This window comes from Pleurodeles waltl, chromosome 6, assembly GCF_031143425.1.
Source record: "Pleurodeles waltl isolate 20211129_DDA chromosome 6, aPleWal1.hap1.20221129, whole genome shotgun sequence".
Classification (NCBI taxonomy): Eukaryota; Metazoa; Chordata; class Amphibia; order Caudata; family Salamandridae; genus Pleurodeles; species Pleurodeles waltl.
The window spans coordinates 946152382-946178567 of NC_090445.1; the positions used below are offsets into that span (position 1 = coordinate 946152382).

General features: G+C 43.3%; 1 protein-coding gene across 2 annotated transcripts in view; it reads right to left on the bottom strand.

Moving 5' to 3' along the window:
• Window positions 1-26186, bottom strand: part of CFAP46 (cilia and flagella associated protein 46) — a 1580346-nt gene that overhangs the window by 1095236 nt on the left and 458924 nt on the right. For both annotated transcript variants that reach the window (XM_069239769.1, XM_069239768.1), the window contains exons 18-19: window positions 17788-17933; window positions 15901-16034 (exon numbers count right to left, since the gene is read on the bottom strand). In XM_069239769.1, the coding sequence (XP_069095870.1) occupies window positions 15901-16034; window positions 17788-17933 (280 nt within the window). The remainder of the gene's footprint in view (window positions 1-15900; window positions 16035-17787; window positions 17934-26186) is intronic.

Consider the following 26186-nt stretch of genomic DNA (forward strand, 5'->3'; position numbering starts at 1 on the left):
GCCACGTGCTTGCAATAAACTTTTTAATTTAAAAAAGATTTATCAGTGATGCAGCTGTTTTTCCTAGTGATTTTTCTGAATAACAAGCTCTTCAGTTGTGCAATACATTTGCTTATTTATTATTCGTGGACGATAAGTCCACCTAACCAAAAAAAGCCAAAACTCAGGCAGCTACAATGTAAAAAAAGAGAAAATAAATCACAATTTAATTTGAGGCACCCGAATTACAACTCAAATATATAGCTGGTATTTAAAGTAAATATGAAAATAAAAAAAAACACAATTCGAACCATCGCTGTCACTCTAAAGAAATTAACTATTTTTAGGCAAATGTGAACAATGTGCACAGCTTCATGCAGACACTCAAAGTGAAGCAAGCCAGTGGGAAAAGGTGACTGATCCAATGCCCCATGCTGTAGTGGATCGAAGCAAAATGTGAATAACTATTTAACAGATCAATGACTAAAACCTGCTTATCAAAACAGCCTCTGCACATGTTTCCTATGCAATTTGTTTGGAAAAACAATTTGGCGAGACAACTAAAGTGTTCTCAAATGCCAGACCTAAAAATATAACTACTCAATGCTGCATGTATCCATTAACCACCTCTGACAAAACAATTTTTATCAAATAATATAAGATTAGAAAAAGGTGCATCTACTAGTTAATCACATGCGCACTAGACAACTTGTACCCAACTAATATTCATGAAAATTGACATTTTCTTTTTTTAAAACAAGCAGCACAGCATAAAAGCTGTTACTACAGTATGTATAAGTGCGTGGGTCTTTCTTCCAAACACCTGTACAGGTCTCTCGCTGGCCCCTCACAGACTAGATAGAGATTTAAAAAGAAAATGGACCTTCATCCCCACAGTGCTTGAAGTTTCCTGCCAGGACCAGGGCAGTTAGGACCCCTAAAACAACCTAACTCTCTGGTGTTGCACAGAAGCCAAGTGTCTACTACTGCTTGACTCTGTACCCCATTTAAACTACACCCCCTCCTACCCCATTGGTGACTGGTTCTTTCTTCTTCGCTTCCTTGTGCTGCAATGAGGTATTTTAATTAAAGCCCACATTTTCACAAGTGCTGCCACAATGACCCTCTGAGGTTGCTTACGTTTAATCTGATTCTCACAGCGCTGACTACAAATGGGGGTGTCAATATTGCTCTCCTAACAGTATTATCCAAAAACAGAAGAGGTTTTGTCACCCCACTACTAGGCTCTGGATGGGGGGAGGTACTGTGGTCTCACATCTGCAATTTCTAAGTGGGGTGATATTCCTGCCTTGTCCTAATGACAGAGGGAGAAGTAGCACTTGCATACACTGCATCACCCAAGTCTAGTAGAGAGGGGGGTGATGGTATACCTCTCTCTTGCCTAAAGGTGGGGGCTTGCTAGTACCAACCCCCAATTTGCCCTTGTGTAGAGAGCAATTAGTCCAACCCCTGCACCCTAATCCAACAAAAAAAATAATACTTGGCTGCGTTTCCAGAGATATCACTGGATTAGCCAACATCTGACCCGTACTCTGTGTCTTGCCAAATGCTGCAAGCCATAGAGAGCAAACCCAGTTCCTTTCTTTTGTATGTGGCATTTACAAAGATGCCACTGGGGCAGCAGTAAGGTGTTCCACATCCACCCACAGTAAGGTGAGAGCGAAGGCACACCCCCTGTCCTTGGGCAAGGTGAGGGGGGTTCTAAAGCTACTAGGGGTAGATTACAAACTCTCACTGCTCTTTGACAAAGCTGGTGTAGGAAAATAATCAACACCAGCACACTTAGGTAATTTTAGCAAGAGTAAAAACAACACATGCCAACACTTCCACTGGAAGAAATTACATAGACCACCTCTGTCCTTGGGCAAAGCAGAAATTAGGCGCAATCAACCTCCCACCTGTACCCAAGTCTTAATGTTCTGAAATATTTAGTGGATTGTATATTTCTCTTGAATACAACAAGAAAATAATCCTATTGCTTTAAAGTACTCTCATCCACCAGGGGAATCCCTTGGTGGCATGCTTCATCATAGAGTACCTTGTCGTTCTGTTGTGGAATGGGGCGTGCTGCAATCTGTGAGAGGTACCCCTAGTGGGTTAGAGTTCTTTAAAGCAAAATGATTCTTTTCTCCTTAGGTCGACAGGAGGGTTCTTAGATTGATCCAGTCGAGCTGGGCTCTATAGTTTGAGTAATTTTATTAATGGCCTGATATCAATTCTTATCCCAGTTTCAACTCTTTTCTCTGTAGCACATATTATTGCAAATGTGTGGGGGAAACTGCAAAGGCGTCTCCTATATACAAATGGCACAGCCCTCATTGCCCACCATGACAATTCACATCATCAGCACTTGATGCATTTGAAAAGTACTGTAAGAAGAAAAACTCTGAAATGAATGAGGAAAAAAAGTTTTGGTTGCAGGGAGGTGGAATTCTACAAGAAATAATTCAGGCCAATGAAGCCAGATATAGTGCAAAATTGAGATGATTTAGTCAAAAAGAGTAATTGGCTTTCCCTAGTGGTCAATAGAAGCTGGAAGAATCTCTCTCTCGCTCTCCAATCCAGACTTTTCAGGACAAAACTGAATATTATCATTTCACAAGGAGGTACTCTGGGGTTACTCACGGGTAAATTATATTAATGGTATGGCAGCGAAGAAACTAGTGAGTTTTTGGGCCAGCGACAATGTTCTACCTGGACATGCTCTTTCAGACATTTCAACTGTAATATAATTTATAGATCTAAGAGCTAGATTAGTCAAACAAAATATTCTTTCTGAAAGCTCCAGGCATCTTAGATTCCCTACCTGAAGAATCAATCTGAAAATAATTTAGATGTAACTTACTTGAAGCTTGAACAATCAGCCTACCCAGTGCAGGTTGCTTGATCAGAAAGTCTGGGTCACCGGGAGTCAGTCTTTGTCACATAGCCACAGGTCGATTGACTGATGATGGCATGAACATGGCTTAGACCTTGTAGCCAGCAGCACATTAGTAAATGCTTCATTAAATGGCAATAAATGGCTCAGATGAAGCTGGTACTGGTTGAAGAATCTCAGTCAATCCATATGTTTTCATCTCATTAGTTGGAACTGCAGTTATATAATCCCAGCTACCCTACAAACCAGCACCTTCCTCCATCAGTGGCCAAAGCAGAGAGTCTAGCTCTGTGTCCAAAATATATGTATAGCCCACTGTAATTTTAGAAGTCTAAATACAAAGCATCACCACTATAATGAGGCAGCAATCTGTAGCCTTCCTCATCATCAACAGTGGGGACTGAAAAACCACCAGAGAAAGCTGGAAACACACTAACAATCTGAGGCATGGCCTCTTTAAATACTGCAATTTGCTACAGGATCAACAATAGCCTAGGAAACTCAGGAAGCTGGGGGTCCTAATGGGTGATCATTACAGATTCAAGAGGCATCAGGGGAGTGCAACCTTTAACATAACTCCTTTATGCCTTCACACTAAATTTAGCTTAGCAGGATGGCATGGGATGGAGTCCCGGTCAGTCACTTTATGTTTATGCGCAGATTTTGATTACTGAAAGACTTGGAGTAGAAAGTGAACTTTTCATAGGAGTGGCCTCATGACCAGGGCCACAATTGGGTCTGTAAACTGGAATGAGACTTCTGTTTGGATTGCTTCCACTTATTATTCTTGGCAGTGTAGAGTTTAACCTCACAGTCCAAAATTGGCTTTGGCCATGACTAAGATGTGCAACAAGTGTGCCCATATTCACCCTGAGTCTAAGCACCACAGTCCTACCCTCATGCGGTCCCATGAACTCTGTCATGGACCACATGAGGTAGGCTTAAGGTGCATGGGCTGCTTCCTTCAGCCTCCGATCGACTTGAACCCGTTTGTTTTCAGTCAGGTCATTGTTCCCTAGCACACTGTAAAAAACAACATTGCGAAGTTGTTGGAAAAACAACAAAGATGGGTGCAGGCATAGGGTGCAGAAAGTAAGGATCTGAGCCTGAGTTTGGGTGATGCATATATGTGGCTCTGCACAGTCATTTCAGGGGCAGTATAGAGCACCTCTTAGCCAAAGGGTGCTGTCTACCTGCAAATAGGAGCAATGTTGGAAGAACTCAATGGATCCAGTCTTGCACCTAGGGATATTCTATATGCAAAGGAATCTGCTGTGACACATTTGTAGTTTGCACCTAAGACTTGAAAGATGTCTGACAGCTTTAGTGTTGATCTTTTGTTAGTAGTTTGTATATCTTCTCATACAGAACAACATCTTAAACTCTTCTATGCATCAAGCTTATATTCATTTAAGACATTTTATGGCACTGAATTGGGCATTACTCTATCCCTCCATTTAAATCTCAGGTTGGGAAGTATGAGATTTTAACTTTGAAAAAAAACACAAAAAAAACAACGTTATTGTTAGACCTGACTACCTGACTTAGGGTGGTCATCCCCAACTTTTGCCTGCCTCCCTCCACTGACACTGACACTGTTTTTGCTGGTTTTAGGACTCTGCTCACTTTACCACTGCTAACCAGTGCTAAAGTGCATATGCTCTCTCTCTTAAAACATGGTAACATTGGTTTATACCCAATTGGCATTATTTAATTTACTTGTAAATGCCTAGTAAAGTGCACTACATGTGCCCAGGGCCTTTAGATTGAATGCTACTAGTGGGCCTGCAGCACTGGTTGTGCCACCCACATAGGTAGCCTCTTAACCATGTTTTAGGCCTGACTTTGCAAGGCCTGTGTTTACAGTTTCACTGCTGCTTCGACTTGGCATTTAAAAGTCCTTGCCAAGCCTTAAACTCCCCTTTTTCTACATGTAAGTCATCCCCAGGCTAGGCCCTAAATAACCCATAGGGCAGGGTGCTGTGTCGGTAAAAGGCAGAACCTATGCCAGTGTATTTTATATGTCCTGGTAGTTGACAACTCCTAAATTTGTTTTCTACTGCTATGAGTGCTGCTAACATTAGGGCTACCCCCTCATATACTGTTTGAGTGGTAGATTCTGAACAGAAAGGGGTAGCCAGGTCATAGTTAGTATGGCCAGAATGATAATACAAAATCCTGCTGAATGGTGAGGTTGAATTATATATTACAATTTTAGAAATGCCACTTTTATAAAGTGAGCATTTCCCTGCACTCAAAATCCATCTCTGCCTTACATCCTGTCTCCAATCCATGTCTGGGCTGGGCTGGTTGAAAACTCCCTTGTGTATTTCACCCAGACAACCACAAACCCACAATGCTCAGTCACACTTGCACACATCTGCATACCGAATGGGTCTTCCTGGGCTGGAAGGGCGGAGGGGCTTGACACATACATTTCAAAGGCTAGTGGCCTGCCCTCACACAAAGGACTGCCACACCCCCTATTGGGACTCTGGCAGACAGACCTGTACTGAAAAGGGACCGTGGGGGTAGTCTCCCCCACTTCAAAGGCACTTTTGGATATATAAACTCGGTCCTTGACCCTACAAACTCAGACACTTCCTGGGACAGACACTCTGACCCAGATCCTGCAACCTACCAAGAGGAGCTGCCTGGCTGCCCAAAGGACTCACCTGGACTGCTTTGCTGTGAAGGACTGCTGCCTTGCTGTTGCCCTGCTTCATTGCTGGCCTCTGGCTCTGCTGAGAAGTGCTCTCCTAGTGCTTGAGCTTGCCTCTTGTTCCTGGAGTCTCAGAGCCAAAAACACTTCTCCTCAAATGAACTCCTTGTGCTGCAGAAATCGGCGCACAGCCTACCGATTGACGCACAGCCTGCCTAGGGCTGAAAGACTTACTGCATCGCCATCCCAGAACGACGCAGCCCGGCTCCCCGAGTGGAGATTGATGCAGCGCCAGTGTTGCAACCAGAACTTCGACGCACAGCCACTGGATCGATGCATCGCTGAGCCAGAACAATGCAGCCTGACTTCCTGCATGAGGAATCGACGCAGCACCTGCAGTGCGACAGAAACTCTGAAGCATCGCCTACTGGATCGACACAGCACCTGTGACTTCGTCCTGCATTCCCAGGATTTCCATGCATCGTCCCTGGGGGTCAAAAGACCCCGCATCGCAGTGAGGATCCAAGTCTGCGCGCCGGACCTCAACGCAAAGCCCTTGCCATGTGGGAAAAATCGACGCACCGTCTGTGCACATCTCGAAAACCGACGCACATCTTCCTTTTTCCACTATCTCCTCATCTGCGGTCTCCGTGTGTGTAATTTTGACGCATACCAGGTACTTTGTGCACACAAGAGACAATTGCTGATTTTAAAGACTTAAGATTCTTCTTATCTTTGCAAAAGTAAAATTTCAACTTGGGATTATCAAAACGTGATCGTTTTGACCATAATTTACCCAGATAAATGATCTTATATTTTTCTAAACCCGTGTGGCATATTTTCATGGTGTTTTCACTGTCTTATTGCATGATTTCTTCCACAAATACTTTACACATTGCCTTCTACGTTAAGCCTGACTGCTCAATGTCAAGCTACCAAAGGGTGGACACAGGATAATTTGGATTGTGTGCAACATGCCCTGACTAGGATTGTGGTCCCTACTTGGACAAGGGTGTATACCTCTGCCAACTAGAGACCCCATTTCCAACAGTTATTATGATTATCAATCTTGAAAGAATGGTATCTGTGATTGAGTAAGCACAGAGCATAGAATTCATTTTTCTTTGATATGCCCTCTCTATCTCGAATTTTGATGAGAATTTTAAGACCAACTTCTGGAAGCAGCATATTCTGGTTGGCTGAGGCAAGGCCCTGCCAGGCAGAACCTACCACCTCTGTCAGGTGTGGGTGATTACACTCAATGTATAACCTGCGCTCAAACCCTTGGATAGCTTGGCACTGAGCAGTCATGCTCTTTATAGGAACAACGAGTAAAGCACTGGCACAGCACTCTTACACAATAAATACACTGAGCGTCACAAAAGAGACTTCACTCATTGTATATGTAAAGAAGATTTGTGTTCAACACACACATTGCCTAAACACGACATGTAAGTCATGTACTTCTGGGCATAAATCAATTCAGAAATATCACTAGCAGTACTAGGCCCAACCAGGTTAAAGCAACATCAGCAGTATGTTCACTTGCGAAAAATCCTACTTTCCCTCCCAACACCCCATGCGATGCAGAACGTGTCAGTATGAGACCCACCCTAGCAACTATTCCAATTCAATACCATACAGTTATAGGGTGCACCCCGGTTCACAACGATAGCAGCAATGTGTACACATCAATAAATACAGGACCTTTAAGTAGCCTTGTGGGCCTAGGCCTCACGGGTAAACATCAATGTCAACCACGATAATCTTTTGGCAAGGAAACAGCCTGTACGGAAACACTGCTGTGTGGTGCAGTTGATCACAGGCAGTCACACCCACACACTCACTCCACACAGCAACACACAGTCCCATGGATATCAGGCAGGCTCGTATAGCACGTACTCGAACACGCTCACTCCCAACACCTTAATGCAGTGCACTGATAACCGTCAGGTTAGTTGTCACTGTACTGGCAAGACCCCGTGGGCCCAAAGGCTGCTCCACCCTTCAACCAACCCCTAGAACCCCACCCCAGGGGCCGGAGATGAAATAACCCTTTCCCCAGGTACTAGGCCGATGGCGGCCAGAGTCACTTATTCAGAGTCCCGGGGAAAGGTGGGGAAAAAGGCTGATCAGGCAGCAGTCGACAAATGGAGGTTTGGCCCCCCCACTTGGAAAGTTCACTCAAAGGTCTCCGCACCGTGCCTACTGGCACGGGCCCTATCCCATCAACGATGGGGACATACACAAAACCATTCTTCCATGCCCCCTGAGTTGGTAATTCTGTGCCTCCCTGGAATGAGGCACAGCATCTGGTGTGTGATGCCTTGAGTTGCACCAGACAATTCTGATCACACACAAAGAGTGACCAATTCCGTACCTCTCTGGAATGAGGCACAACATCTAATGCGTGATGACTTGAGTTGCACTAGAGAATTCCAGTCACACACGAGGAGTTACCAATTCCGTACCTCCCTGGAATGTGTCACCACGTCTGGTGCAGGATAACTTGAGTTGCTCCAAACAATTCCAGTCACACACAGAGGCGCAAGTTTAGTGGTGCCACACGTGGTAGAATGCGGCACTGCTACAGGTACATCCCCACCTCTGAGGGTCAAAACCTGTCAAAAGGACACCACACGCAATGAGCATGCAGTTGGCGTGTCGAATAAGAGAAGTGCGGCACCATCGACGAAGAAGTGGAATCCGCTCACCACCAACAAGGCTCTTATACGTGTTGAGGCCCCACAATGAAGGGCCACACTCCTTGAATGCGGGCAGTACTTTGGATATCTGCACCAGGCAATCCGGTGTCCAGGAATAATACCTAGTTTGACGCTTATACTGCTGCTAACAGGTGGAATCCAGCAGATGATGAGGGCACTTAGGAGGGCACCACTCTTCAGATGTCACCGGTAGAAGGCCAAAGGTCCCTCGCATAGGGTCTTTGATGTCCCTGAGACCTCCACCAGAGAACAGGGGGCAAGCCAACAGGCCCTTGTAGAGCACACTTTGGAGTGCCACACAACAGCAGGCATTTGGCCAAAGCCAGCCACAGTTCAGGAAGAGTGCGCAGTCCCTTCCAAAGGCACAACAACTCCTTGTGCACAACAGATTTCTCTGGTAATATGCACTACGCAGTACAGTAGCTCTGGTCCTGTGTCCCCACAAGAGTATCTCTCCCTGGCTGATGAGCGGCACCAGTAGTTACATTGTAGTGTACCTTTGATGTCGGGGAGCTTTAGAGGGTTCCCCTTTGCACCACAGATGTCTCTCCTAAATATCAGTCCTGTCTACGATGGGGCCGTGGAATGCAGATCTTAATCTTTAGTGGGGCCATGATCTGGCCAGAGAGATCAAGTGTCAAATCCTCTCCCTCCAATCTATCAAGCCAGGCATTCAATTGGCAGAGGTCTGTCATTCCAGTTGTGTGCCCACACTTTATAGCTGTCGCTTGCGAATGCACAGATGTGCTTCCCCAGACTCCAGTGTGGATCAAAGTTGAATTTAAAATGCACACAAAAGTGTTTTAGAGCATTGAAATTCCCACTTTCTAGAAGTGGCATTTCTAAGTTACTATTGACAAAATCACCTTTACTATAGGAAGGGGTTTGTCTGGACGAATCTAATGATAGGGAACATTACAAGGCTTCTCCATTTCAATCCATTATTGCAGTTAGGAGTTAATTGTAAATTTATCCCAAGTTAACCTACAGGCAGGGCAGCTCTCATAGGTAGTGAAAACACACATGGGTATTCTTCACTCCCGGGGTATACGTCTACTTGCACACACACAAGCCTGCATTCGTAGGCTGGTCACATATTTCAGAACACCCTAGGTGCAAGTGTGCACAAACAGGCCTGCTAGGACAGGCTGGACTCGTGTTTAAGAACACCATAGATGGAAGTGTGCACACACAGGCCTCCTATGACAGGCTAGACTCATGACTGGAATACCAGTGGGAACACATGCACACACTGTCCAGCCCCACTTCCTAGCATATGTAGGAAATGTGCGGGCACTTTCACACTGTTCCTACGGTAGGAAAGTGCCCAGGATCCTAAGGCCAAAAGATAGAGAATCAGCAAAACCCTATGAGAAGAGCCTAACTTCTAGGAAGGGGGCTCTTCACTACCAGGACATGGGACACCCATGTGTACCTGCCCAGCCTTCTGTCCACCATCTGCCCCACCCTTCAGGAGATACTCTAGGGCGTACCGGATGGCCCACTCAGGATTAGCTACGGAGTTAGAGGTGCCAACCTGAGCACCAGCCCAACTGCACCTCCACAGGCCTATATTGTCAGGCCAGATACATGATTGACAGGCTATTCTGGTGGGTGGCTCACTCAGTGCAACATCCCACTAGTAGCCAGGGCTGTACCGCCCGGGTATGTGATGTACATTTTTACAGGGCACTCCTGGGTACAGCCCCCGACCCAATCATGTAAGCGCCCCCCTCCGGGCATGTGTAGGAAGGGCGAGCACTTTCCCTCTGCAGTACACTGGCAAAGTGTCCACAGTCCTAAGGTCAGGCAAAGAGAGTCCACAAACAAGGAAAAGGCAACACGTTTCAGGGAAATCCCCTTGGAAGGGCTATGCCCAACACCCACAGTAAAGGACACAGTGTAAGAACGTGTAAGAAAGTGGTAAAAGTTTGGAAATATTCAACTGATGTTAAAAAATGATATTGTTTCACCAATCACATTCTAGAAATGCAGTTAAAAAATTATTGATCTTTCTAGTTATGTGTAGCTGGTTCATTGTTAGGGATGTAAATCGTTTTAAGTAAGGCCAAGGAAGCTGTATAGTCTATTTTGTGACATTAATCAATTGTGTGCACTCATCATACATTCATTTAATGAAAAAAATCACAACAAATTATTGCTGACAATCTGACAAACCCTCACTAACAACAAGAATTGGCAACTCCAGTGCTTAATTTGAGCTGGTGGATCCCAGTGCTCGGCATCAACACTTAATTGTCAACACTAGCTCTCATGACAGTCTGGCACATGGTTTCGATGTCTGTCCAATTTAGATACAATCACTTAACAGTTTTCTATGAATTCAATATACATTAAATATGACTAATACTTTCCACTATAGCAGTTCGTATAGCTTTGGGAACCTGGATTCGCCAGAACAGTCAAACCTGATGGTTAGTGATTGTGTTGTCAATGTACTTGGTACCACTGACAGCCAAAATGAGCGGTGCATTTGGAAGTGGCCTCCTGACGAGGGCCCTGGCACTTATTTTTTCATGTTTTATTTTTTAACATATTGAACACTACTACAAGACTGTTTTTTTATTTTGGGAAATTGTTGCTGATAGTGGAACAATATTTGGGCACTGTAAGCAACTGATCTAGGAAGAAAATTCCATAATGTAGCAAGATACTGTCTTACAACCAATTGAAAGATGAACGTAGAGGCCCTGACCTGAACAGAATGCAGGAACAGAGAAAACAGTACCTTCAAAGAAGGGCGTTAAGAAAAAGACGTAAATAGAAGTAAATAGTGAATTTAAGACACATACTGCAAAGGATCTTATTTTTGTTGTATGTTTAAAAAAGCATACATGTGCATTCTTTCTGAACCAAAAAAGTTAGCACTATCAACATGGTGCCATGGCAGCAAATTAAAACAATAGCAATTAGAGAATCACCCTTTCTCTTTATAACAGATTACTGTCTCCAACAATCACTTCCTAAATAAAAAGCCACAAATCAGCAATTAAATATAGTGTTGTGGCAGCAAATTAACATACACAGTATCTTAGTTACAAGCTACACTTCGTGCCATATCTGGAATCAACAAAATGACTACTTGATGCCCCCATCGGCAAAATCACTGCAAACATAAATGGAACAATGTAACCATTCCGAAAATACAATTGCCTTGAGAGTCCATCCGAGCAATGGAAAACATAAAAGCACACTACTGTAATTCTAATTGCTGAATGGGGTTGATCCAATAGTCGCGCTCTATCTGTGCTTATTCTACTTTTTAAAGAGTTTGCAAGAAAACAGAACTGCAGATGTTAAAGCGTTTTTAAATAATGACAATTAATGTATTTAACATGTAGACATAATGTGTAGGCCTCAGGTGAAAAACAATGTTTTAAAGCAAGTGAGAGCACTAGGCTTTGACATTTATCCCTGTTAAGTTTGAAAGGCAGCAGAATGTTTTTTCTTCTATTTACAAACCCTGACCTAGGTCAACAATGTGAGATGTTAATATTCAGAAAAGCTGCCGAGTTAAAAAATGCAGTGCATGATTTAATAGGAAAATGTTAGATTTCGACCTTCCCAGAAGCATAGTTTTCTTAGAATATAATAATATATTAAAATATCTAGTTTAATTGTGTAGAATGTTCATATGAACAGGAAGCTTTATTTGTTTAAATGGATGGGAACCATATTGGCTTGTAATGTGATGCAGGAACCTAACAATGAACTGTAGCTGTCTTAAAGGTGGTAAATGGTGAGAACCCATCGGCGACTCACCAAATGTTTCACATAATGTTTCTTTCTAAAAGTTTAAGTACTGTGATCTATTGTGTCTTGACTGCTTAGAAGACAGAAGCTTTCCTGTTCTCATGAAGACACCACTATCTCATTGGATGACATAACTGAAAACTCCAATAACTTGTTCAATTGTTATATGAGAATGTTATCAAAATGCATGTTCCTACTGTAGATAGCTATCGGACCTCGAGATTCTGATTAGTTCCTTTCCAGATTCCCTACAGAGCCTTTGCTCAGATTCATTCTGAGAGGCCCTTCCCTGCCTGAATCTATGCTTCTTTGAGACTCTACGGAGTTTCTTGAACCTCTCTTTATGGGAGGTTCCGCTTTATGATTTGATTTTATACTAAAAAGCTTCATGCTCACGCCTCTTGAATTTGTAGCTGTGTATGTGTTCTGATTGATGCTTATCCCCATTCTCCATAGATTAGAATAGGATTTTTTCCTTTAAAGAACGCACTTTATGCACTTGCTCTATTAATGATTTATATTGATTATACATTTATTGATTTTCTTTAATACAAAAAGATTTTAAATAAAGATTTGAAACTCACACCAATTATTTTCAATATTAACTCCCAAGATTGAAATTGAAACTGTGATGTCTGGGTGATTTGATTTGTAGCTCTTGGTTACTCTCAACTACAAACAAGGTCCGTCACCTGGGCCCAGATGAGAAAGTGGGGACTTTATGTCCAGATGAGTTGCCAAATATTTAACTAAAGGCTCATAAGGATATGTTCATAAGGATATGTGTAGTGTTGTTACAGCCATAGCAATTACAATTGTATTTACAGGAGTGTTCGTAAGCACGACAAATTGTACATGATATGGTCCTAGCTTTGTGAATGACAAGGATAGGAAGCCATGGTACAAAAGAATTAGGCAAGTTGCCACCAGTCTCTAATTTCACTCTAGCATCCATGCGTAGAACTCAAACAAATATATGCTTACTAATGCTGAGAACGTCTGATACACTAAAGATTTAAAGTGTTTTCTATGAAGTGACAGCAACTGAAATTGTCTGCGGAGATTGTCTGCGGAATCTGTCTGCATTAGCCTGAACATGTATTTTTATTATGTTTTTCCTTGTGTCTTACTGATAGGTCTTTTGTTACCTATTAATATATGATCAAATGCCTTACGCATTGCACAGCATAGCTGAACTAGATAAGTTAATAGTTAAAATGACTTAATTAAAGGAGTCATATGGAATGATGCATGAGAAATGGGGTCCACACGTTATTTTTTCCTAATGAATGGGCTCGTGGATGTGCAGAGGTCCATCCAAAAGAAAAGAAGAGAAGACCTATGACAGTGTCTTCTTCCTTTCTGAGCCATCCAATTCTGAAGTTGGATAGTACATACCTGTACTGGATAACAAGAGACCATAACAAAAAGCTGTCCTTCCACACATGCAGGGGCAAAGGCTTATTACAAGGAATGCCCAGAAGATGATGTGTGCAATGGTTTAGAGGTGAATAAAGCCATGTGCTCATAGAAGTTATGTGTTCTCTAAGAATATGTGAGAACAAGATGCTACATGGTCACTGTAGATACAGGCCATGTTCAGCCAACAGGCCTGGAGGTCTCAAGCAGCAGAATGCGCCCCTATGCATGAATGGTGTGGTCTCTCCAGAGGTATGCAGAATAAGTGCGTTATAAGGGCTATATATATTCGAAGGAGGCACATTAGTAAGAAGTGATCGAGAAGTCATAACTGTGTTTCAGTGAGGGGAGGGAGAAAGCTGTCAAGAGACTTGATTAATCCTACCACATACCAGGAGTTGGCTGCTGAACCCACCGAACTCTTTCAGAGGGGGGAGCATTGGGTGAGATGTTGGACTATCCAGACACCTTCTAGCTAGCAGCATTTCATTTTTTCATTGCATCACTCTAGGATAAACACAAGGAGATACCATGTTGGTAAAAAAAATTGAAAGTACAGTGCAAAAAGCGGTGCTGGAGTCTGATATAGATAGTTCCTTGTGAAGGGGCGCCATTCTTTTCTTAAGAATAGGCATTACTTGGTTCTGCTAACACAATGATGATATCATGAGGTTCATAATGAGGCAGTTTACTATGATGAAAGGGCACACTTGTAGGAGGAGAAACATCAGGAGATAGAGCTGATCATTCCATGAGGACAGACAGCATTTCCTGTGTAATCAGTTCATTTTAGTTCAAAATCCTTTATTTCGGCTCGACAGCCATGAAAACACACAGTCATACAAGGTATAATTAAAACATGTTATAACAATAAAAACGAACAACCGAACGCCTCAAGCACTAACTTATAATAAAAATCAGTTGACACAACCTTTTATTCATGTGCAAAATAAATAAGTAAAACAATATACAATTGAGAAAAAACACGCTGTTCAGGTTACAACAGCTTGTCTGTAGAAAAATAGAATACAGAATAGAAATATTGCACATCATGGAGTCATTGCTAGTTTGCTTCTCTTGTAGGGCACAAACTCTTTGCCTTGCTTTCCACAACAAATAACAGGTAAGGTAAAAAAATCCGGACTCTGCTAGAGTCTGTCCTTAATATTCTTAGTGTCTCTTCGTGCTCTCTGGCGCCAATATTCAGGCATAGCGCCAGAATCCAACGGCACCTACTGCTCATGTAGACCGAGCAAAAAGAACAGGACATGCTCAATAGATTAATTGGAAGCGTCATATGCTGGGCACCGCTGGTAGTTATACCTAGGGGATTTTGCCCACTTAGCAGTGACGGATTAGAGAGGCAGGGCCCCATACCGAAATAGCAAATACAGACGCCTGGCTAGTGGTGGCTCAGTCTCATCTGGCATTTCCTATGCAGTCAAAAACATCTCCAAGGGTGTAGATGCCCATGCAGTAAAAACTTTACCATTAATGAAAGAGAAAAGGAAGGACTGGCCGAGGAAGGCACTTTGTGGAGGGGTCATCAAAATGGCTGAAATTACTTATCTGTTGATTATTATGACAGAAAAACAATGCTATCACTTTGAGGGGTTACTTCCTACACTGAACAAGAATATCATGGTGAAATCTTCGTCTTTTGATGACACATGCAAGGAGGAAAAATTGTATTCTTATTTACAGTATCAATCATGAAAAATGTTAAGATTTTTGGGAATGGAATATAGAAATAATGATGTGCACCAATAAGCTGAAAGGGTACTCACACTATGTAGGTTACTTCATCCAGGGACAAAGAAAATGGCCAATTAAAAATGTTCAAATGGTAATACGAAATGAACAAGATTTCAAGAAATTAGAGCACAGAAAAGGGTAAAAGCACAGTGTGTGATGCCTGGAGTATTTTTTGCCTCCCCAGTGTGGCGCGCGCGTATATTTTGTCTCCCCAACAGACATTTCAAATGTCGGGGGCAAACCTAAAAACGTTCTAGGCGCAAACAATTGCTCATCTTGGGGCAGATATTATGAAAGTAAGGCGTAAGTTGCAAAAAGTCTTTACTTTGATGAGAAACACCAAACAAACTACACCAGTTGTGGAACAAGGAGCAATAGAATCATAGACCCCAGAGGAAAACATGTAGTACTTCTCTACCACTGTAAGGGGTGGACTGCATGCAGCCATTTCAGGAGAACCTCGAAGGTCTATAAACAATTTTTATGGTACAAAAAAGGACTCTGTCCATTAAACAGAACTCCCAAAAGGACTGATTACTGACAATGGTTGCTAAATTGTTAACCTGTGGATACTGCAATACAATGCGAAAGGGATGGGGTGAAAAATTAGGTTATAAAACATTATATATATTATACCAAAATACGGATTTGTGGATTGCATATAAGAATACAAACACATGTATTACCTGTAGCCTAACCATTCAGGGTCTTCTTCAACAGATTTTGCAACATATCCAACAGGATGTTTACTTTTATCTTCAGGAGGAACAGGGTAGTTATTCAGAAGACAGCCTTCTGATCTTAATAAATGAATGGTTGCCTAAAAAGGAATGAGAGAGTTAAATTACTCACCAGTACAAGTGCTATGCTAGTTACCTCTTATGATTATGCTGTACTATGGATTACTCCGTTGGACTCTATGAAATTCTGTAAAAGCTGTTGCGGTACCACATTGTCATGGCCATCAATTCTTTAACTGACCGATGTATTCAGTGGGAAAGAGTGAAAGTCTTGTAGCTCTAGGTTGTAATAGGTCACGAAAAGTATTAAGTGCTTAATGGAATAGTTGGCAAAACGCTACTTACAACATTTTAAAGGATAGAAAAAACGAAAAAAGCAATCATGGTAGTGCAAAATACCTACGAAGACAGGCCACTGAGGTTGTGATGTCCCAGTGGAAACAGGTTTCACCAAGCTTTTAAGAGTGCTATTAGATCTTTAGAATTCCAGTGCACTGTAACCGGCACGGCATTCCTCAAAAGAATGAATACACCCACTTGGGAACAGAAGGTGAAAAACAATGACCACAGCCACTGACCAAGGCAGGACATCTGTGGGTCTGAAAGGGCTGCTTATGAGTCTAATGTGTCTCTCCAATTCACTAATGCAGTGGGCAGTGACTAATACCCTTCTCACCAAGACAGGCTGCTTAAGGCCCAACAGTGCCAAGGAGGCCATCATCCAGGGGCGGCTCCTCCATTAGGGTGAAGGAGCGTTCCCCCCCATCCCCTCCCCCAGCCAGCAGCAGCAGCTGCAAAACCTTTACAAGGAAACAATAATAAACTATGTTTACTATGTTTATTAGCGTTTCCTTGTAAAGGGGCGGGGCACTAGGGTGACTAGCAGTGAGGGGAAGAGCTCAGCACTCCCCCTCAGAGCGCATGTGTGTTTGGCCAGCCATCTCAGGCTGGCCAAACACACATGCACATGCGCAGTAGGCTCTCTCCAGCCCAGAAACACAGTTGCCGGGCTGGAGAGAGCCTGCACAGGCTCCCAGTCTGTCTTGGAGCGCCCTGGCTGGTTGCTCCCAGCCCATCCTTATGCTGCTTTGAGCAGCGTCAGGATTGGCCGCAGGGCAGGCTGGGAGCCTGTGCCTGCACTCAAAGAAGGAGAAGCGGATGGAGAGGTGTGGCGGCGAGCAAGGTAAGTGCTTATTTTTATTTTTTTTAATTACATTTTTATTCCCCCCCTTCCCTACCGCCCAAACCTGTGCGCTGCCCCGCCCCTTCCACGCGCTTAGAGCCGCGACTGCCGTCACCTACCCCAAGCCTCCGCTATCTTTAAAAAATGATGGTATGGGAGAGTAGGGGAAACAGACAACTGCCGTAGCACTGGTTTACAACTGAAAATAAAGCTTATTGTAAAGGAGGCTCACCATAAATATTAGCAGAGTTGTGAATCTAAAAACAAAAACATTAAAACACCCTCAGGAAAAAACTGACGTTAAATAGGAGTTATGTTTGAAGTAGTGCAGCAGCGGCTACATCACAGGACATATATATGTAGCAAATTCACAGGTTAAGAGAATACTTTAATTCTAACTTCCAATCTCACCGTCCCCATTCAACCTTAATTTCCACCTCCAGCGTGTTGTCACTACCCAACATCGAACCTGTTATTTACAGCACTCAATGCCACGTTATGTATAGAGTACAATGTTACAAATAACGTATATAATAGCATTTACAGTGAAAAACCGTCAATAATAACAAAGGAATTTAAAACACAATCCCCTATACCATACATTGCAAAACATCAGAAAAGTTTAGATTAAAAATCTTAGATTCACCAACCTCTGCATTAATAAATCTTATTTCTGCCAACATTCTGAGAAAAGCTCTGTCAGGGTCAAACGATTGCTTGTGAGTAGACGATACGGATTCGGAGAGTGATGTACGACTATCGTCCGCTCTATTTGTACTTGAACTTTTTTTGGGCACTGTGAAAGAAAAAAAAAAATATCAACATATCAAGATTTCATTCTTTACCAAATGAGAACTTGAATAATATCTTTCTTTTCAACTTATGCTTAAAGTTCTGTCTATTTCAAATTGAATTCTGTAAAGAAATAGAAACAAAGAATATTGTTTGTATTTATGAAAACCCAATATTTTACTTGATTAAAAGAAAGTCATGAGTTGACTTCATGTCATCAGTGATAATATTTCCCAGTTCGTGTATTCCTATAACAACCAAATGCACTTTGGGAGTTGTAGTTTTGGCCATCACAATCGTCCTAACTTGTAAGGTCGGGGCTACATTAAGGTAATGGTAGGCTGTGATTTTCAGCACCACCAAAAGAGTCTACCAGTCTGCAAAAAATCGCCTTTATGTCAGCTTCCACCTCTAGAAAACCCTTTTTTAATCGCATTCAGCTCGCACTTCCCGTTAAAGGGCAGAAGTTCAAGGGTGAATTCTATTTTGCTACTGTTTGGCTGTAGTGTGCCTCTGGCCAGAAACACTGTCCTGTAATTATCCTAAATTCACCTAGGTTTTCATCATCAATATTTGCCAACTCTCCCCTTTCCCCATCTATCTTAGCCACAATTCCACTGTAGTGTTACTCCCTGCTAGCATCACTCTTGAACCTAGTTTTTATGGCCATGTAACTGGAAAACCAAATAAAAAATGGGTCTCCCTTTTGGTTGCTTGTGGACAGTTCCTAAGTAGATTTAATACTTTTCAATTACGGGTTATTTTTAATAGAAAGCAGTGTCTTCAGTTTGATTGTACTTATGGCACTCCACACTGCTTATATCTAACTGGGAGTTTACTAGGCACCTACATATTCCATTTGGTAACAGTTAAGATGCCCTTGGCGGAATCTTAGGTGGAGATTAACTTTAGTACTTTCGAGGTAGCTGTTTCTTCCACTGACTTGTCCCTGCACATTCGTGGGCTGATTTGATAGCTTTGTTTATCTACAAGGAAGATGTGTCTTTCATTAGGTTGTGCTTACCATGCTCCTGGTTTGATGTCATAATCTGTACGTAATCTTGTTTTTCACTGGAATTTGCATTTTCCTTTTGGTTGCACCTATGCCACATATAGTTGGACCACTTAGCCTCAAACACTTCTGTGGTATTGTAGAAAAATGTCTTCTGTTCTGTTGCACCACTCTGCACCTACGAGAACCTCATAAACTCTATGTATTTCAAGTTTTTACTTGAATCTTCATCTTCTCTTTGCATCCATCAGTGTTACTGACAATGTTGGAAATGGCCCCTACTACAGGGACATCCCCAGACTTGTTGCCTTCCTCCTCCTGTTCTATTTTTGCTGGTCTTTAGGGATCTATGCACTTTACCACTGCTGACCAGTGCTAAAGTGCAGGTGCTTTGTCCTCAGTTACATTGGCTTTTCCGTAACTGGCAAACTTAATTTACTGTAAGTCCCTAGTAAAGGGCACCATATGTGCCCAGGGCTTTAAATTAAATGCTATTAGTGGGCCTGCAGCACTAATTGTGCCACTGATTACAGTAACCTTTCAAACATATCTCTGGCCCGCAACTTCAGAGCCTGTGTGTGCAGTTTTAAACTGACATTTGACAGGCCCACCCTTTCCTTTTATTGCATGTAAGTCACCCCTAAGTTAGGCCCTAGTTACCACCAAGGGCAGGGTGCACTATATATAAAAGGTCAGACATGTACTTTTTAAATTTAACATGTCTAATTTGTGCAAAACTGCTAAACTCATTTTTCACTATTGTAAGGCCTACCTCTCCCACAGAATAGCATTGGGGTTGCCTTTAAACATATCTTAAGTGTAACTTCTAAATGGGAAGAGACAGAACTATGGGATTTGGTGTCCAGGGACTCACAATTTAAAATCACAACTTATGTTGAAGTGGGATTTTAAATTGTAAGTCTGAAAATGCCACTTTTAGAATGTGGGCATTTTCTTACTTTAACCATTCTGTGCCTCTGCCTGTCTCTGGATACAGGTCTGGGGAAGAGAACAGCTGGGCTTTGTGCATACCCAACAGACAACCACACACAAAGGGAGCTTGGGTGTGGCATTTACATATTGATGGCCCATCACGAGGCTGATGGGTCTTTCTAGGTTAGGATCGGAGAGAGAAACTGACACTTACTTATGAATAGAGCTGTGCTTCTGCTCATACAAAGGGCTGCAAAACCCCCTGTGCAGCGTCTGGAGCCAGGGATTTCAGGAAAGGGACCCTGGGGACTTCAAAGGAAGGTGTAGGAGTTTCTCCAACCTTCCAGAACCTGGGCACCAAAGTATAAATGGACCCCAAACCCCACCAAATCAGAACTCTAATGGGACGGGGACACTGTCAGGAAGAAGGACCACTGTGCTGCTAGAAGGGACTGCCACTCTGCTCTGCATTGCTGTGTTAGACTTCTGCCACTTTGTGCTGGACTGCAGGAGGGACTTTCACATTGCTGTTGCACTGTGTGCTGTCCTGCTGCGTGATGTTTCTGTTCTCTGGGAGAAGGTTTGGACAATATCAACTGCCCTTGCTTCCCCCCAAGAGCTTCCAAGGGCTTGCTGGCTTAGCCCCAGTTTTCCAGAGGTCCCCGGAGCATCAAAGACCTCTTTACAAGAATGAGCCCAGTGAAAGCACAACCAACTGTGCTTTGGGAGATTGGGCGCAATGCGGTCCCTGGCCTGACACTGCTGCTCGAAAACATCTGCCCACACCTACTCTGCTTTGAGCTCAGCTGGTCTAGGCTAGCTAGATGCTGCACAACAACTCTCTCTAGGCGGGACTGTGCCCTTAAGGTCGGGCAATCAATAAGGGTCCCCCTGCATCTCCAGAGCAAGCAGGAGGCTCCTGGCGTCCAGAAAACCGCTACGGCCATCGCACCACCACGGTAATCCGACAAAGTGCCTCCAGCTTCCTTCTACATTTGCCGTAGGATCTGCACCACTCAGAGGCCAGATTGACGAGCACTTCGTGCCCAGGTTGTATTTTTTCTAAAAGGAGCACCACATACTCTTTTTGAGGCTGTATACAAACCCTCGGGTCATGCTTTTCCCTAACCTTTGTGCAATAAAGACAGTAAGCACTCCACTATCATCGCGTGGAGGTTTTCAACAATCCTTTGATGATTCCACAATTCAATCCGTTCTCAATGATATAATTCAGGATTCACTTATTGTTTTTTTTTCGTTTTAACACTCAATTTATCAAAGTACAAGGTATCTATTTTTCTAAACTGGTGTGGAGTCTTTTTGTGGTGTCTTTCACTGTGTTAATGTAACTGAGTGCTGCACAAATATGTTACACATTACCTTCTAGGTTAGGTTTGCCTGTTCTGTGTCAAGCTACCAGGGTCTGAGCACAGGTTGATTAAGGTTGTGTATCTGACTTACTTTTACTAGGATTGCGGTCCCTACTTGGACATAGTACATACCACACCCAACTAAAGACCCCAATTGAAACAGATAAGCTAAAAGTTCTCGATCAAGACTATGATCTTGCATTCTTGCTTCTCTAATAGATTCCCCAAACTTCTGTCTCTACCATCCATTTTGATTTGCCTTCTACAGCTCTCTCGTCTTCCTCCCCTCTTTGCACTCTTATCTCGGTCACCCTTCCTTTGACTCATTAGGCTGTGCCACCCAAATTACCCTCACTGTGTTACACGTTCCATTTTGCATCATTTGTTTCTCTCCCCTTTTACAACTTTTGATTTCAGTTATCAAAGTTCCACATTCCCATTCCAGCCACTAGCCAGTGATCCCCTTCAGTATATTAAAAAAGCATCAACCTGAACCAAGTCCCACACCCATACCCTGTCCTCATTCTGGATAAGCAGTCCTCTTCTCATCCCACCTCTCTCTGTCCACTCAATCCACCTTTATGGTCACCTGCTGCATTTCTCTTCTAACTTAGTACTTTCTTCAAACCTGAAACCTAACCTTACTCAACATAACTTTGTGAAGTTTAGTCACCTGTGTGTTTCTTGGCACTGAATAACAGAGGTTTATTGATACATCCGGTACATTCATTAACAAACGTAATACTAAATAACCTCAGAAGGACAACGGGCTGAGTGGATGCACTGATGTTTGAACCTGTGATCATGGTGCTAAATAGAGTCTTGGTGGATTCATTAGTCCACTGAGCCAAATCTTGTGGCTACATTATATATATTGCAAAGGCACCTATGTATGCAGCATGTAGGAATTCGAAAAATGACATGTGTGCAACAATGTAAAACAGTTTTTAGGCAGACAAAAAGACCCAGAAGGCAGCAATCCAGAAAAGGCCACACTGCTTTGCCTTAATCATTATACCGACAAAAGCAAAACTTCCAGCCACATATTGAAGAGTATCACCCATCAAAAGGAACTTATAAAATAGTGTAATCGGCAACAAATGCCATTGTCTGCCACCAGGAATTGGAGAACTATCTTAGGGGCAGGTAAACGTTACTTCTACTGTCTAAGGCACAGAGCCAGCTCCATCGATGCATAAGGATCGTATAACCTGTACTCAGGGCCTGTAAATTAAATGAGACAACCGGGCTGCAGCACTCAATATGACACCCGGTAAAGCGGCATTGTTAAATACGTCTCAGGCCTGCCACTCGGGTCTGTGGTGCAGTCTTAAACTACTAATTTGACCTGGCAAAATAATGTGCTGTCAGGCCTAAACCTTCTTATTTAATACACATAAGGTAACCTTAAGATAAGTCCTAAAGGCTTGTAGGGCAGGATGTTTGCTTCATATTTAAAAGGTGGGACATATGTATTTACATTTTACATGTCCTGACTTAAAAACATTTAAAGCCGCTTTTCACTGTATTTTTGTTAACTTGTTTTTATTGAGTGTTCTCACTCCTAGCCGACAGCGCATCCGTAACATCACAGGCTTGGTATGGTAACAACAGTGATATAACAATGTACAGAATGTGCATGTGTCGGAACAAAAGGAAGCATAAGCAGCACAGGCAAGTGTGTGCATCCACGAGGGCTGCAGTAGCATCACCGTAACATCAAGCTCACGCTCGGCGAACCACCGTGCCACCCACTAGAGCTGAGTCGCAAGGTAGTAGTGCTCAAAGTTGGAAGCCCCTCAGTCGGCAGGTACTGTTTTGATAGAGCCATACGGTGGTGAGTGCCGTGCCAGATGAGATCACCAAACAGGCGTTCAAGTGTAGTGAAAAAGGATTTGCATAAGTAAATAAGGATGTTAACAAAATAATAAACTAAGAGTGGCAACATCCCCATTGGAGACAGAGCAATATGTCTTGCCACTGATAATGGCAATCATCCAAAATGAGATTTATCCACGTAGAGAGATCACCACTGGTAGTACATTTTTTTCCACTGGGGCCACAGCATTGTGATAAACCTGAATAATGAGTTATCGTCTCTGGCTGCCATTGCACTAGCTCCTCTCGCAGCAGGAGAGCAGAGTCCACAGTCCCATTTGACAAGGGAAAGAGGCAAGATTTGCCTCAATTCCCCGGGAGGCCTTGGACAGCAGCGAAGATGGTCAGGAGTTGTTTGTTCGCAGGCAAAGGCTCAGAGACATCTAGCACATATACGCATGGTCAGCAGCATAGAGCAAGACACCATGTACTCCATCTCCCATCAGGATCCACCAGCCTCAATCCTGAACTCTCAGTACATGTGCCAGAGGCTAGATAGCCAGAGAGAAGGAAGAGGGAAGAGTAGACAGCCGTGGTGATTGCCACAGCCAATACAGATGTGTTTGGTGATGTACATGCCAGCCTTGACACAGGTCAGTGACACGGTATTAAACAGAATGATGAGCCAGAGCATGCAGGAGCCTAAGTCAAACACAGCCATTCCAGGGAGTTGGAGGTATTCTCCAGGTCTAGCACCAGACAGCCGGATCAGTGCCAGCGGCCTGGTGCCTGTTCCAGAACCCTAAAGAGACGGCAGAGATTCAGGGATATGCTGCGGCCAACACAAAGTTATTTTGGTCTTTGTGGACTAGGTGCAGATTTACTGACGCCAATCAATCCACCAGAATTTTACCAAGAATTTTGTTGTCTGTGTTAAGCATTGTCAAGGGCCAGTAGGAGCAGAGATTGGATTGTTTCCATACATAAGCCAGGACATGACCAATCAGTGCCTCCCGGAGGGACAAGAGGAGACAGGAACACAAGAGTGCTTCATCATATAGGATTTGAAGATGAAGTACTAGCAGCGCAGTGTACGTTTTACAGAACTACAGAGAGAGCCCGTTGGGGCCTGGAGTTTTACCCAATGCCATCGACCAGGTGGCTGCTCAAATCTCAAAGGGGGTGAGTGCCGCATTGAGCTCCAGTACCAGGTCGGGTGTGACCCATGGTAGGTACACACCGGGTAAGAAAGCCTTAAAAGCTGAGTCAGGGATCCCCTACGGCAGCATATAAAGCGCTCATAGAATTGAGTAAAGACTGCATGTATCTCCCATTACGTGTGTAGTTCTGCGGCCGGGCGCAGAGTGATGCATAGGATAGCACACTGTGGGCTGTTTTGCTTAATCAACCAGGCCAAGAGCACCAGATTTGGCTGCTCCAGAATGAATCCGGACGCAGTGCACAGCATAGTTGAGGCAACTTTGGTGCTCCAGTGGGGTCATGTGCTTTCACTGCGCCCCTGAGAGCCGGCGTCCGTCCTCAGCTGAGGAGACAGCTAGTGTCTCAAGACAGAGAAGGTTGCTGTCCATGCCAGAGATATCCCAGTTTAACTGCTTCCTCATGCCAGTAACCACACTCACGCAGTGTCCCCTGATAGTGACTGAACGCATCCAACTTCACTAGGCAGGACAATGGAGTGCTGGCATTTGTTCCAAAGTACTTGAGGCAAAAGACATTCAGAGTTGCACAAATTGTCACATCCTCTGGTGCCTCAGGGTGGAGGCGCCATATCTGGATGGGGGTTGTTGCCCCAGCAGACCGGCATACTCCGAAGATTATGGTCCAGGTGCATCCTCCAAAAGTACCCTGTATGTGTCATGAGTGGCCATTTCAATGGAGCAGACAATGCGGACAAGGTGTACATGAAGATCATGGGGGTGGGAGTAGAATTAATACACACTATCTCTTGTCTGATGCTGATGCCATATGTCCACCAGCGCCCAGTGATGCAGCCTTGCATGGCACTGGAGCCTGTGGGGGACTGGAGGAGCGTAAGATAGGATCTGTCTAGTACTGTGTCTAGGACAATATTGACATCCCCACCAAATAATCAGGAAATACCGCCCTAGCATACTAGGACCCTTGGGAGATGATAAAAAAAGACTGGTTGCTGGTCAGGAAATACTCGGTTTCTCCGGCTCCCCCTCTCCAGATTTTGGGGGTTCTTCGAAGTTGGCAACACCCGCACAATCTGTAGACTTCGTTATGGAGAGTTTCCTGGAAGCGGAGGGCTCTCAAAATGGCGGCCGCTGGGAGTCAAGGTTGCCTCTCTAGTGTTGCAGCTAGAGGAGGAGCTCTTGTGGACAGCTGAGTGATGTGAAGTGCATGCGCAGCCTCTAAAGCGGCGCACTTCACTGACGAGATTTTGAAAGACAGAAGCCTTTCTAGAGAAGTCATGCATTTGTTTTCTTGAGTCAATTGTTGCAGTCACGCAATTACTCAGAGAGAGAGAAATAATTCTTAAGAATTCCGGTTTCAAGCCATAGAAACCTTTACTTCCTAGAACATTCATTTTAGTCATGAGAAAATAGTAAAGGGTAGGAAGAACAGTATTTTCAAGAACATTCATGTTCTGTCATATTAAAAATAGTGAAGATCAGTTATTCCTAGAGCATTTGTTTAGTCCTGAGAAAACAGTAGAGAGCAGGAAGAACAGTTATTTCAAGAACACTTGTTTTCTGTCATATGCAAAAGGTGAAGAGCAGTAATTCCTAGAACATTCATTTTAGTCATGAGAGAACTATTAAGAACAGGAAGAGCAGTTATTTCAAGAACAATTGTTTTAGTCATGAGAGAACTGTAAAGAACAGGAAGAGTAGTAATTTCAAGAACATTCGTTTCAGTCATGAGAAAACTGTGAAGAGCAAAAAGAGCAGTTATTTCAAGAACATTCATTTTCTGCCATGTGAGAATTGTGAAGGAACAGGTTTTCTCCTACAATACTCGTTAATCAAATCCAGTGTTCTGAAGAAGAGGCAAAGAATATGAAAACAGAAGTTGTATAATCTCATACCTAAAAACTCCACAAGTAAATTTTCACTGCAATTTTTACCATAAATTGCAA